Source organism: Schistocerca gregaria, chromosome 2 (genome assembly GCF_023897955.1).
Source record: "Schistocerca gregaria isolate iqSchGreg1 chromosome 2, iqSchGreg1.2, whole genome shotgun sequence".
In the NCBI taxonomy this organism is placed as follows: domain Eukaryota; kingdom Metazoa; phylum Arthropoda; class Insecta; order Orthoptera; family Acrididae; genus Schistocerca; species Schistocerca gregaria.
In genome coordinates, this window is record NC_064921.1 from 649,138,256 (window position 1) to 649,154,110 (window position 15,855).

Consider the following 15,855-nt stretch of genomic DNA (forward strand, 5'->3'; position numbering starts at 1 on the left):
ACAGTGTTGTCTGGAATACTGTCTTCGAAATTATGATGGTATCAGGGGTAAAATAAAGGAAGCATAACGCTATTCACTACTAGTACAGAAACCAGATGACGGTTATAAGAGTCGGGGGCATGAAGGGGAAGCAATGGTTGAAAAGGGAGTGAGACAGGTCTGTAGTCTATTCCCGGCGTTATTCAATACGTGCATTGAATAAACAGTAAAGGAAACCAAGATTGTATATCTGTCAGAGAAAGCAAAAGACTTGGAAGAGTAGTTGAATGGAATGGGCAGTGTCCTGAAAGGAAGTTATAAGGTGAACGTCAAGAAAAGTAAAACAAAGGTAATGGAATATAGTCTAAGTAAATAAGGAGATTCTGAAGGAATTAGATTAGGAACGGTAAGCTGAAAGTAGTACATGAGTTTTGCTATTTGGGCAGAAAAATAAGTGATAATGGCTGAATTGGAGCAAATAAGAGATTTAGACTAGCAAAGCCAAGAAAAAATTATCTGAAGAAAAGAAATTTGTTAACATCGAATATAGATTTAAGTGTTAGGAAGTCTTTTCTGAAGGTATTTGTCTGGAGTGTAGCCATGTATAGAAGTGAAACAGGGCGATAAACAGCTCAGGTAAAATGAGAACAGAAGATTTCAAAAAGTGATGCTAGAGAATATGCTGAAGATAAGATTTGTCCACCACGTAACTAATTAGGATGTAGTGAGTAGTATTGGGGAGACAAAGAACTTGTGGCAAAACTTGACTAAAAAACGGACCGGTTGGTATGACACATTCTGGGACATTAAAGGATCCGCAATTTAGTACAGGAAGGAAGTGTGGATGGTAAAAATCGTAGCGGGAGACGAAGAGATAAATACAGTAAGCAGATTCAAATGGTTCAAATGACTCTGAGCACTATGGGACTCAACTGCTGTGGTCATCAGTCCCCTAGAACTTAGAACTTCTTAAACCTAACAAACCTAAGGACATCACACACATTCATGCCCTAGGCAGGATTCGAACCTGCGACCGTAGCAGTCTGAAGGTTCCGGACTGCGCAGACGCACGAATTTTAATTCATCTCTTCAGCTAATGCAATTTTCCTTTTCTGTTCTCAGTTTCTGTTTCATTAGGCGAGCCACCACTTGACAGTAATGTGGCACAGCGGTTGTCCTTCCCCTTGAGACATGCAACGCCTATGTCTCTTGTGGTTTATGCACATTTACTTCTTTGGAGGCTGCCATCTCTTGGTACAACAGAAAGGTTGCATATGTTTACCCTCAAAATTTATACTTATAACTGTCACTTATGATTGTTTACTTCGTGGTGTAAACATCACAATTATTTAACGCTATTTTACAGTAATGTTTCTCCACATAAAATCACCGATTTATAAAGCAGTTTTCAAGGATTCACGACATATAGAACGTCAACACTGAAAATGATTCGTGGCTCGGCGGTTTCGATTGAAACTACCAATACAGACGTGAGACTCCTTAATAAAACTTTGTATATACTAAATGTTATCTAAAGACTGTATCAAAGTAAGCTTTCCGCCAACTAGGCCTTGGTCGAAAATAGACCACACACACACACACACACACATACATACACACAAATGGAACTCACACATGCATGACTGCAGCCTCTGGCAGCTGAAGGCAGACACTGCATCCATATAGAACACGTAGTTCCTACTTTGCCGCAAGTTCGCTTCACAGATTAGTGAAAAAGCAGAGGTTTTGGAGATCGAATCATCTCTAAGCGATTATCACTCTCACATTCTACTGATGTAACACCCTAGACGTCTATCTGTGGGGCCGCCTTAAGGTAAGGGACTGTAATGACCGCAGACACTGACCGAATTAAGGATTAACATAACAGTGGAGATTAAGAGCATCAGTGTCAACATACTTAGAAAAGTCACATCAGACATGATAAAACACGTTCGTAGGGGAAGAAGGAAGATTAGAATTTACCGTACCGTTGACAGCGTGGTCATTACAGCCAGAGCACTAGCTCGGATTACTAAAGGGTGTGGAACGAAGTCGACCGTGCACTTGACAAAAGAACCATCCTGCATTGCCTGGAGTGATTTTGGGGAATCACATTCGTTCACGTGTTACTGAACAGCGCTATCGTTTCGAATACATCTTACAAACACACACATACACACACAAACGCACACACACACACACACACACACACACACACACACACACACACTCTGAAAAGCCAAAACATTACGAACACTGCCCACCTCGACATTGGATGCCTCCTGGTGGCTTTGCAGGCATGTGACACAGTAACAAAAATATGTAATCGTAGCAGACACGCACGGGGAACCACCGTAGCGAAGATGTGGGCTCCAAATGGGATGATCCATTGAGATAAGCAACTTTGACAAAGGGTAGATCATTATCACGCAGAGCCTGCGAATGAGTTTATCGAAAACGGCAAAGATGCTCGAATGTTCATCTGCTACTGTCCCGAGCATCTACTGAAAGAGGTAGAAGGACAATAGAACTACAACTAGGGGCTAAGTGGTTGGACGTCCACAACTATTCACACATGTGGGGCTTGTAGCCTTGTCTGCTCCGTAAAGTAGAATAGATGGCGACCTGTGGTATGTCTGCCGAAAGACCACAACGCTGGTACATGAAAAAGTGCTTCGGAATACACTGTTCATCGTACATTGTTGAAAATGGAGCTCTGCAACAAACCACCCATATGTGCTCTCATGTTGTCCCAAAGATGTTGTCAGCTGCTTTTTCGGCTGGCACGTGATTATCGGCTTTCGACCGTCTATCAATTGAAACGTGTCGGCTCTTCAGGTGAATCCCTTTGCTACAATAGGTCGATGGTCGTCTCCACAAACGCCGTCACCGGTGAACGATGGCTCGAAACGTGCAGCGCGCCAAGGACGCAGGCTAGTGGGAGCAGTGTTATGCTACGGAGACAGTCTTCTGCGCTTGCAGGGGATTTTTGAACGTAATCGAAGACATGCTTACAGCTGCAAACCACCTGCATCCCTTCATGCTTGACGTCTTCGCCGACTCCGATGTTATCTTTCAACAGTATAATTTTCTGTGCCTCGAAGCCAGAATGGTCTTCAGTGGTTTGAGAAGTATTATAATGAACTCACGTTGATGTCTCGGTGACCAAATTCGGATGTAAATCCTACAGAACTCATCTGGATCTCTATCGGGTGTCATCACCAAGTACACAAAACAGCGTCTCGTCATTTAAACGAACTGAATGACCTGTGTGTATAAGCCTAATGCTACATACCTTCACAAATCTACCAACAATCCGTCAGGTCCCTGACACGCAGAATCTGTTATGTATTTCTTTCCGAAGACTAACGAACGAGCTATTGAGCGTGTAGTTGTAATGTTTTGGCTAAGGGCGTATCTGAAGTGAGTGTATAAAATCAGTGAGCTACTAGAGTGGGTCATAACAAGCATACTTCAAGCAGCAACCATGTCCGCATCCCTTAGCGTATTGCACCTGGCGTCACTGAAAAGCATTGCGCACTGCCAAGAGGGTAGACAGGCAACACGCCATCTCATTCGTAATGTTAGCACGTCTGCAGGGCAACGTTTTGAATTCAGTTGTAATATCGAGGTAAATGAGAAGTTGGCGTAAAAACGTATAACTTTTATTTGAAAATAGTTCCTAAGATTGCTCAAAATTACGCCCTCCTACTTGAATTCATGCCGTGCAACGACGCTGGAATGACTGTCGCAGTCTTTCAAACACTCCTGACAAAGTGGAAATTAAATCGGGGGCTGCCATAATACGCGCCATCACCTCTTCATCAGTCTCAATGGATAATGAACGTTTCAGGTGGCCCTAGATGAAAAAATTGGAGGGAGTGAGGTTGGGGGAAGGTGCTACCATGCCACCGGCCCACGGCGCCCTATCCATTTCTCACCGAAGCTGTCATCCAAATGCATTCGCACTGCATCATGTTAGTACCACATTAGCTGTCGCACATTGAGTGGAACATGTGTCAACAAGTCTGGCAGAGTTTGTTGTAAAAAGATTAAGTATCAGTTTGCATTAAGTTTCCGGGGAAACATGTATAGACCAACCAGATTATAGCCTACCAATCCAAAATGTTGACAGCGAAGAAAGGAGGTGTGAGAATTTTCCCATGCCCGTATTGATTTTGGCTGTTGAACTGACCATGTCGTATAAACGATGCATTGTCCGTAAACATTAAAACGGTTGAGAAGGTCCTGTTGAATGACACACTTTTGCAAAAACCACTGTTAGAAAGCAATTCGACGTGGAAAATCGTCTAGGTTAAGGGCGTTTCCTTCTAAAGAGGGTAGAGGTGCAGGTCATCTTCATGCCACACACGCCAAATAGTGGATTGGCTTACACCCATTTCCTGTGTAACATTCCGCGAGCTTGTTGAGTGTATTTTCCAGCAACGCTAACACCCCTTGGTGTACGCACCGTGCGTTGACGGATGCGTCCGTCAGGCTTCGCACCTGTAACAAAAAACTAATACATCGGGCTCCGAAGTACGCCTTAAATGCACATGTGCTATTACGAGAGCGTGCAAGAGTAAACCTACCTCAGGTGAACCTGTCTCTCGTATGACCTTAGGATGGCAGTAGATGTGAGTGAATCTGGCACTCGACGATTCGGAAACTACGGAACATATGAACGCTGGTCAGCGTGAGCATTTTCATCCTCTGCCCCCTAGTCACAGTACACATGCCCTTTCCTCCCAAGAACAGCGTGGAAAACCCATAGTGTTGTCCGGCCTGGAATATCTGCAACTATGCCGACTACAGCGTTTGCAAATAAAGGTCGTAAAACTTCAACCTGACGTCTCTTTTACCATGATGTGACAAAGAAATTGAAATCTTTGCCCTGCAGATCCGCCACCATGACGGCTCGGCTGGAGCGTTGTGTGCCTACCCTCTCGGCGCCGCCAGCTGCTGTTCTACGACGCCCAGCGCCGACGCTAAGGGATCCTGATATGGGGTGCTAAGTGAACTATGCTTGTTATGATCCACTCTACCAGACCACTAATTATCTACATTCATTTCAGATACACCCTATATATACAGTATTATTACTTTACTGTTGGAGCGATTTTGCGATCCTATATTCGTTCAAGAGAGCTAAAGGTGAAGCCGCACTATTTATTATAGCCGCTCTGTGGACCAACGTCAAGGGTTCAATCCAAAATCTGAAGTTTCTGAGGAAGTGAGGCCATTTGATGGAGATGTCTGAAAAGTTAAGTCACCGTTATTATAGAAGTGGCTACGTGCGACCACTAACGTTCTTCTTTCATCCCTTCACTTACTCGTAGTACAAAAAAGTTATGTAGCCTTGGCTTCTATCACAGCTTGTAATAAGACGTTTACGCACACTCCATTACAACAGAAAGTCATACGAACACAGTAACAAACCATTTCACGAAAACGTTGTTCAGGTCACCTTTTACCATGTTTATGTTCTGCTGGCAACGTTAGTTGCTTCTGGGACCGAATCTAACGCAAGCGTTCAGTCCAATAGAGTCACTAAATTTTAATATAAAAACTGCCTATCAGCTTCTTGTGTATCATAAATTAGATCTACTATGAAAGGCCCACTTAAACTCGCTAGCGCGTTCTGTAATTGGCTTTTCATACTTCTCAGCGAGCTCCTCAGATATCCTAGAAACAGCGTTCCACCTATTTTTTCCTGTTGCTATTACGGCGCACAGCTGATCACAACCAAAGGGTTTCATTTCGTGAGAGGCAAATTATAAAATGGTCAGCCTTATAACAAAAATTGTTTCTTTTGTATTACTTCCCAGTGTACTCCAGCTTCAAGAAATGGCTTTGCTGAAGTAGTTCTGTACCATGACTCAAATGACTCCTAACGAACGTTTTGTACACTTTTTTCCTTGGTAAAATGTCTGATTCAGAAATGAAATAATGTTAGACATTGCCAATATGATACTGAATTATGTAGGAATTATGTAATAATATAAAGCACAATAAGTGTCCATCTCTTCAACAAGAAACGGATGTAATCAGAATGGTTAGAATCATTGTGTGTGCAGAACAACAGACATATGACTACTAAGTCAAAACAATACTTTTACTGTTGAGCATGTAACATGGCATCAACGAATAATATCTTGTCTGTTTCAAACATTAAATGTTGTCTAATCATTTTTTTGCATTGGATCGTTCCAAAACCATCCTGAAATCTTAAAATTTCTTACTGACCAGCAGCATACGATTAAAATATTAACGTCTACAGACTACAAGATAGTAATGAGGGGCATGTGATCACAAACGGGCAAATGGTTTCATGTGTGTAGACAGATGACAACAAATGCAGTATTCGATATCAGAAGATGAAGATGAAATGTGAATGCACATTTAGGGCTTGTAGTCAATTGTGTAGTTCCATTGTACCGCATAGGGCGAGGTACTTCTGCCGTGTTGAGGCTTCGGTTGTTATGCTCATCATTAAGATCTTCCTAGTGTAATACCTAAATCATCCAATAACTCTTATCTCAAAAACGGTTATTTCGATCTTAAGTCATTGGAACGTAGTGTGGTGCGTCATTCAACCCACCACAACAAAGGCTAAAAATGTTAATCTGAATTAATAAAGTCTATAATTTTTTATCACATCCACGAAATAATGTTATCCCTGAAAGTACTCATGAAGTGTTGTTAACGTTGAGGCAAATGTTAACATGGAATAAGTAAATAAAAGGTATATATCTGGGTGGTCATCATCAGAAGCATCATCAGCTTCATAATCATCATCAATCATTTGGGGTCCATAGCTGGCTAAATTACACATCTAGACATGCGTTATGACTTACATTTATATGTGTCCTTCTTTATCAAGCATCTTTTGTGATGTCCTAGACCCACCATCGAGTAGCGTTGCCTTACTCAAAATTGCATAAATGCTTCCTTCGTCCATCTGTTAACTATTGTCTCAATATGCACCAACTCACCTCCATTTACTTCCAATTAGAGTCATAATTACGTCTACCTCTACAAGCTTTCTCGTCCGTTTATTTTCTTCCGTCCCCAAATAAATCCCAAGATGCATCTTTCTAATGCTCAGTGAGCAACCTTTAATTTTAAAACATTTTTGCGTTAAATGTCCATGTTTCACATTAATAAAACAAAATTGATAATAGCTTATTGCAGAGTTTCCTTTTCAGACATATGAGAAGTTTGGCTGTTGAAACGACGTTTAGCTTACGAAAATATTACGAAGCGGAAGATTAGTGGCAGACCTAAGTTTACTACATGCCATATATTTTGCTATAATTTGCAACAGATTCATTAAACATCGAATATAATTAAAATATTTACCTTGACAGGGCCAGTTTAGTACACGTTGGTTGTTCAGCCATTAAACAAATGAAATGACAAATTGTAACAGTTCTTTGAGATTTACCATTCTGTACTCCATGCGACGTTACCTAACGACTACTGTTGCCGGATTGCTTTCCTGAAAGCATCCCATGCAATAAACCAGTGCGACTTTTTGAATATTGGTCTATCTTAGGTACCTGGGCTCTGAACGACGCTGTTTAGAAAGGAATAGCTCCTTGTAGGCATAGAGTCTCGCCGTTCGTGTCTGCTTTCATGTCCTACAGCTAACTCGAGCAAATAATAACCTGTGGCTGTGATCCTGCAGTCAAAACAGTGTATGCGCTGTCTAGAAATGCGAGCTAATAAAACACACAGAAACACAAAATGAAGTTAAATAGATAATTTAATAACAAGCGTTCAAGTCTAACTCTATAAATGATCTAACCTACAGAAAATTTTGTTGAATGATGTTTATTCAAGAAGGGCCATCTCAAGTGAACGGGAAGTGGTCCTACGATAATCAGTTAAAATACGGATACGAAAATCCCCTTATCAAATGCAATGAAGTTAAGTTGAGAGCGATACACGAGTGATAGCACAATCCTCAAACTAAATAATCATCAACGGCCCGGGAAAACTAAGTCCATACAGTGATCATAATACACGGATGATTCACCAGCTGAAAATAGTTTAGAGTTTAACATGATGATTCACAAATTAACACGAGCGATAAAAGAAAAAGTAGCTCATGCCCTGTCTATCCTCATTTCCGAATTCAAACGGCCGTTAACGCACGTTACTACAGGCATGTTTGCCTCCAAAAGCACAAACGTAAAAGTGTCCAGAATCGCTCCACTGAGCTCTTCACCCGGAAAGTCCTAGTCCCCACTTGATTCATGCAGTTTTCTGCCACTGTCCAACTCTCATTTGCTGAAGGCTCTTCCCAGCTTCTAAGTACCTGATTTGACTCATCTTGTCCATTTCCCGGACTGTTGTTGTTGATGTGGTCTTCCGTCCTGAGATTGGTTTGATGCAGCTCTCCATGCTACTCTATCCTGTGCAAGCGTCTTCATCTCCCAGAACCTACTGCAACCTACATCCTTCTTAATCTGCTTAGTGTATTCGTCTCTTGGTCTCCCTCTACGATTTTTACCCTTCACAGTGCCCTCCAATGCTAAGCTCGTGATTCCTTGATGCCTCAGAACCTGTCCTACCAAGCAATCCCTTCTTCTAGGCAAGTTGTGCCAGAAACTTCTCTTCTCCCCAATCCTATTGAACACTTCCTCATTAGTTATGTGATCTACCCATCTAATTTTCAGCATTCTTCTGTAGCACCACATTTAGAAAGATTCTATTCTCTTCTTGTCCAAAATATTTATCGTCCATGTTTCATTTCCATACATAGCTACACTCCATACAAATACTTTCAAATACTTTCCTGACACTTACATCTATACTCGATGTTAACAAATTTCTCTTCTTCAGAAATGCAATCTTTGCCATTGTCAGTCTACATTTTATATCCTCTCTACTTCGACCATCATCAGTTATTTTGCTCCCCAAATAGCAAGACTCCTTTACTACTTTAAGTGCACTCACGAAGACGGCCTAATAATTGTTGAAGGTGAAGGGAGAGGGGCGGGCGAACGCATTCTAACTCAGCCCGCAGCGCCGATGCAGAGAGATGTTGTTGCGCCTCACCATCACCTGACTTAATTCGACTACATTCCATTATCCTCGTTTTGCTTTCTTTGATATTCATCTTGTATTCTTCTTTCAAGACACTATCCATTCCGTTCAACTGCTCTTCCAAGTCCTTTGTTGTCTCTGACAGAATTACAATGTCATCGGCGAACCTCAAAGTTTTTATTTCGTCTCCTTGGATTTTAACACCTACTCCGATTTTTTTTTCCTTCGCTGCCTGCTCAATATACAGATTGAATGACATCGGGGAGAGACTACAACCCTGTCTCACTCCCTTCCCAACCACTGCTTCCCTTTGATGTCCCTAGACTCTTATAACTGCCATCTGGTTTCTGTACAAACTGTAAATAGCTTTTCGCTCCCTGTACTTTACCCCTGCCACCTTCGGAATTTGAAAGAGAGTATTCTAGGCAACATTGTCAACAGCTTTCTCTAAATCAACAAATGCTAAAATAAATATTAAAACGCTACTGAAATAAATAACTTTCGGCTGCACTAAGATAATTTACAATAATTGTAAGTAATATCTGGTTCATAAATAAATATGGCAGCATTCTTGCAGAAGTGTGCACATAATAAATGACAACATATTGTCGTTAGTTATTATTTTAACAATTACTTATGCCTTCTGGATAGAAATATCTTTCGATTCTTTTTTCAACCGTGCGGTCTGCTAACACAAGTGATTGACCACGTTTAAGTTAGCACAGTTTTTAATAGCACTTGCAGTCAAAATTTAAATGAAATTACTGGCCAAATAGTAAATTGTTTATTAAATAAAAACTCAGATATAAGAAAATATGAGATACTGATGATGTATCCATTTTCTCTGTAAATGTGGTGAATACCATGTTCTGACAACATTTTTCGTAACGAAAAAGATGTAAAATACGCCGTAAATCAATAAATAAAATAGAGACAGATACGTAGTTTTGAGTGAAGATAGCCATAGTTCAATTCCATCGTCTGAGGTATCGTTTGCTGAAATCGCATAAAGCAATTGAAAATTGTAATTTCAGAGAGTCATTGTGTATATGTGTATTTGCTGTGAATTATGTACTTCTGTAGTTTTAAAGTTATTGAAATTACTTTTGGGTCTTTGGATGTGCCTCATTTATCTGAGATTGCCTATGTATTCAGATTTGCATTAATATTTATTAATATTTGATGTGAGTTATTGTCAACTCTCAAAGAGCTGTAACATAATCATCTTTAAGATTGCCTGCCGCTCCGCCATTTATTGGTACATCTCCTGCACAAAGATCAAGCGAGCAACAGCCGTCTAAATTCCAGGATAGGGGACTTTTCCTATTTCCGGCCAAGTGCTATGTTTGTCCCTGGACTCGATCGTACCGGTCACCTAGCTGGAAGACGGAATTGCCATGGTGCGCCCTCAGATCTGTGCTAGCTAACGTTCAACCATACAGCAAATTCATCCTACATCGTACCAAGAGTGGATGGACCATTAGCTCGCTCAAATACGCGTAACTCCTTAGAAATTCTTTTCTCAAGTTAATGCTAGCAGAGTTTTGAGACCAAATGTCGTTCTGCCTGTGCCAGACTGCTTCTCAATCCTCCTCCCACTGCCAGTGACGGGTTACAAAATTTCCTTTACTTCTTCTGATACGCAATCCCCAGTTTTTAAGTTAATTTTGTCGCTAATCTATTTTTGCTATTCCGAAAATACATTCGTCCTTTTTTCATTTTACTTTAAATCCATATTTTGTGCCTAGTACACCATCCTATTCAACACGTCCAATAACACTTCATTTTCACAGAGGACAGCAACGTCATCACTCACTCTTATCATTGATAACCTTTCCCCACAAACTTTAACACAAGTTCTGGCCATGCACATTGAAAATCTAAGCAGTGGAATGGAGCCACAGGTCTGCCTGCAGCAGGTAGAGTCGAATTCTCAACGCAGAAGGGTCTGCACACAGTATTTGGTATCCTAGTCAACACTGAGACCAGAGATGTACTGTGCATTACGTCAGACAGGATTGCAACCATTTCGTGCTGTATTCAGATTTTTTGGTTAATTACCAAATTTTCACCGTGCACGAGCTTTTCTGTACACCGATTCCGCCTGGAGATAACCACCATTACACGGTCTGATATCTCAGAGATCAATCATTATGACCCTTCCAACCTACCCTTCCAACCTACTGCTGCTAACACTGTCACGTTCCGCGTATTCCAGTCAGACCGCCACTTGTTTTTATACTTTCACCTGCTTTCATTGCACTCATTTGATGCACCGGCTTAACAGCAACATTTGCCTTCAAACAGAACAGGCTGTTCTGGACATGATGGTACACTGCACTACATATCACACTCCCAGTGCCCACTTTTTTTTTACAAAGGTATTCACTGATCACAAATTCGATTCGATGTTCTGATTGTGACTGAAAAATGTTGCATGTTACAGGCGACCAGGAGAACTCGTACACATGGCGATCTTCCCATACGCGGTCACCGTCATCGCCGTATGCCTGGCAGGTAAGCATTCATTCACTTTAGATAAAACAGTTGAAGGTGTGCCAGTTTCCCATAGCTAACACTTCTGCTACAGAAATAATGCATGATAATGCAGTAGTGTCTTAGATAACTAATGCATTTGTCGTATTACTTTCATCCAAAATAGTCTGTTTAGGTACCTGAGTTTAAAAGCGAGATTTGATACGAATGGATGAATTTTTTTCATCCTTCAGTAAGAACTGTGAACAAACGGTATTTTTTTTAAATAGTGAGGGAACAAAAAAAATAAGTCTCAACAGATACTGTGTGTGGCCTGAGCTCCAGTTGGTGCACATCGACAGCGCAGGAAGATATGTGTATAGATTCTTTTCTGTGTTTACTTCGTAGATTCTTACTTAAATTGCGTGTGAGTTGCGTATAGGAGGTGTAATTTCGAGTTTTAGTCACTGTAGTCGTAAATTCAGGCAGATTGTAGCGCAGTCATTAGGCATTTGTTCAGGTTAGTTCATATATTCTTTGCCTGTTTCCCTTGCGTTATATAGGCACGGACTCATGTTTCAGTAACTGTTGTTCAACATCGATTAGAATAGACAGGGACTGTGATTGCTGTGTTCGGATGAGGGCTGAGTTGGCATTCCTTCGCTCACAGCTGTAGGCGGCGCTGACTTGGGTCCCGCAGCTTTAGGCTGTAGCCAATGGGCACCCCTGTGGGGAGCCGGACTTGGGTATCACGGGGATGTCAACCTCGTCCCGTCTGTCCCCAGATCGGTCTGCCGCTGTGGTTGCCCCGGTTGCTGCCCGCAGTGGGGCTGAGCCCTCGCCTGTAGTTGATCGGGAGGTCGTTCCATGGCGTGGCAGGCAGCGAAAGACGTCCCCAGAGGCTGATCAGAAAGCCTCCCCGGTGCGTCTGACAAACAGTTTTCAGGTACTGGGTCTGGCTGAGACAGTTGCAGCAGCCTGCCCTGTTTAAGAGGATGATAATCAGCCTTCAAGTTCCAGGCAATCGCAGAGGTTGGGCTTATTGGTAGTTGGGAGCTCCAGTCTTAGGCGCGTAATGGGGGCCCTTAGGGATATGGCGGCTAAGGAGGGGAAGAAATCCAGTGCGAATTCCGTGTGCACTCCGGGTTGAGTCATTCCTGATGTGGAAAGCGTCCTTCCGGATGCTATTAAGAGCACAGGGTGCAGCCAGCTGCAGGTGGTGGCACATGTCGGCACTAATGACGTGTGTCGCCTTGGATCTGAGGAAATCCTCTCTGGATTCCAGCGGCTATCTGGTTTGGTGAAGGCTGCCGGTCTTGCTACGAGATGAAGGCACAGCTCACCATCTGCAGCATCGTTGACAGAACCGACTGCGGATCTTTGGTGCATAGCCGGGTGGAGGGTCTGAAATAGAGATTCAGACGGTTTTGCGACCGTGTTGGCTGCCGATTCCTTGACTTGCGCTATAGGGTGGCGGGGTTTCGGGTTCCGCTGAATAGGTCAGGAGTTCACTACACGCAGCTGGCGACTACACGGGTAGCGGGGGCTGTGTGGCACGGACTGGGCGTTTTTTTAGGTTAGAAGGCCTCGGGGAAGTACGGGGTGGGATGCAATCTCAAACAATGCATGGCAAATACAGGACGTGCTTGGATCAAGGAACAGTCGGAATTGTAGTTGTAAATTGTTTGTAGTTGTGCTGGGAAAGTCCCTGAGCTTCAACCACTATTAGAAAGCACAGAAGCTCAAATCGTTATAGGTACAGAAAGCTGGCTAAAACCTGAAATAAGTTCTGCAGAAATTTTTACGAAGTCTCAGACGGTGTTCAGGAAAGGTATATTAGGCAGAATTGGTGGTGGAGTGGTTGTGTCTGTCAGTAGTGGTTTATCTTGTAGTGAAGTCGAAGTAGATACTTAACAGCCGAACTAAGTTAATAATTGACTCCTTCTACCGACCCCCAAACTCCGATGACATAGTTGCTGAACAGTTCAGAGAAAATTTGAGTCTCGTAACAAATAAATACTCCACTCATACGGTTATAGTTGGTGGGGACTTCAACCTTCCCTCGATATGTTGGCAAAAATACTTGTTCAAAACCGATGGTAGGCAGAAAAATCTTCCGAGATTTACCTAATCGCTTTCTCCGAAAATTATTTCGAGCAGTTAGTACACGAACCCACGCGAATTGTAAATGGTTACGAAAACACACTTCAGTCCTTAGCCACTAACAATCCAGAGCTAATAGAAAGCATCATGACTGATACAGGGGTTAGTGATCACAAGGTCGTTGTAGCTAGGCTCAATACCGTTTCTTCCAAATCCACCAGAAACAAACGCAAAATAATTTTATTTAAATAAGCGGATAAAGTGTCACTAGAAGCATTCCTAAGAGACAATCTCCATCCCTTCCGAAATGACTATGCAAACGTAGACGAGATGTGGCTCAAATTCAAAGATATAGTAGCAAAAGCAATTGAGAGATTCATACCTCATAAACTGGTAAGAGATGGAACTGATCCCCCATGGTACACAAAACAGGTCCGAACGCTGTTGCAGAGGCAACGGAAAAAGCACGCGAAGTTCAGAAGAACGCTAAATCCCGAAGATTGGCTCAAATTTACAGACTCGCGAAATTTGGCATGGACTTCAATGCGAGATGTCTTTAATAGGTTCCACATTGTCTCGAAATTTGTTAGAAAATCTGAAGAAATTATGGTCGTATGTAAAGTACACAAGCGGCAATTACCTTCGCTGCGCAGAGCCGATGATACTGTTACCGACGAGTGTGCCGCTAAAGCGGAGTTATTGAACGCAGTTTTCCGAAATTCCTTCACCTGGGAAGACGAATGGAATACTCCAGAATTTGAAACGCGAACAGGTGCTAGCATGAGTTTCTTGGAAGTAGATACCATAGGGGTTGCGAAGCAACTCAAATCGTTTGATACGGGCAAGTCTTCAGGTCCAGATTGTATACCGATTAGGTTCCTTTCAGACTACAGTGACACAATAGCTCCCTACTTAGTAATCATATACACCCTCGCTCACCGATAGATCTGTACCTACAGATTGGAAAATTTCGCAGGTCGCACCAGTGTTTAAGAAGGGTAGTAGGAGTAATCTATCGAACTACAGACCTATATCATTGACGTCGGTTTGCAGTAGGGTTTTGGAGCAAATACTGTATTCAAACATTATGAATCACCTCGAAGGGAACGATCTATTGATACGTAATCAGCATGGTTTCAGAAAACATCGTTCTTGTGCAACGCAGCTAGCTCTTTATTCGCACGAAGTAATGGCCGCTATCGACAGGGGATCTCAAGTTGATTCCGTATTTCTAGATTTCCGGAAAGCTTTTGACACCGTTCCTCACAAGCGACTTCTAATGAATCTGCGAGCCTATGTGGTATCGTCTCAGTTGTGCGACTGGATTCGTGATTTCCTGTCAGGAAGGTCGCAGCTTGTAGTAACAGGCGGCAAATCATCGAGTAAAACTGAAGTGATATCAGGTGTTCCCCAGGGAAGCGTCCTGGGACCTCTCCTGTTCCTGATCTATATAAATGACCTGGGTGACAATCTGAGCAGTTCTCTTAGGTTGTTCGCAGATAATGCTGTAATTTACCGTCTAGTAAGGTCAGCCAAAGACCAGTATCAGTTGCAAAGCGATTTAGAAAAGATTGCTGTATGGTGTGGCAGGTGGCAGTTGACGATAAATAACGAAACGTTTGAGGTGATCCACATGAGTTCCAAAAGAAATCCGTTGGAATTCGATTACTCGATAAATAGTACAATTGTTAAGGCTGTCAATTCAACTAAGTAACTGGGTGTTAAAATTACGAACAACTTCAGTTGGAAAGACCACATATATAATATTGTGGGGAAGGCGAGCCAAAGGTTGCGTTTCATTGGCAGGACACTTAGAAGATGCAACAAGTCCACTAAAGAGACAGCTTACACAACACTCGTTCGTCCTCTGTTAGAATATTGCTTACCTGGTGGGATTGGCTGTGGACGTCGAAAGGGTGCAAAAAAGGGCAGCTCGTTTTGTATTATCACGTAATACGGAAGAGAGTGTGGCGGATATGATACGCGAATTGCGATTGAAGTCATTAAAGCAAAGACGTTTTTCGTCGCGGCGAGATCTATTTACGAAATTTCCGTCACCAACTTCCGAATACGAAAATATTTTCTTGAGCCCGACGTACATAGGTAGGAATGATCATCAAAATAAAATAAGAGAAATCAGAGCTCCAACAGAAAGGTTTACATGTTCTTCGTTCCCGCACGCTGTTCGGGAGTGGAGTGGTAGAGAGATTGTGTCATTGTGGTACTGTGAACCCTCTGCCAAGC

At 42.4% G+C, this 15,855-nt stretch overlaps 1 protein-coding gene across 1 annotated transcript in view; it reads left to right on the plus strand.

Annotated features, from left to right (window-relative positions):
* The window catches only part of LOC126335917 (Down syndrome cell adhesion molecule-like protein Dscam2), a 935,428-nt gene that overhangs the window by 58,155 nt on the left and 861,418 nt on the right, over positions 1-15,855 (plus strand). The window contains exon 2 of the mRNA XM_049999390.1: positions 11,480-11,550. Within this exon, the coding sequence (XP_049855347.1) occupies positions 11,480-11,550 (71 nt within the window). The remainder of the gene's footprint in view (positions 1-11,479; positions 11,551-15,855) is intronic.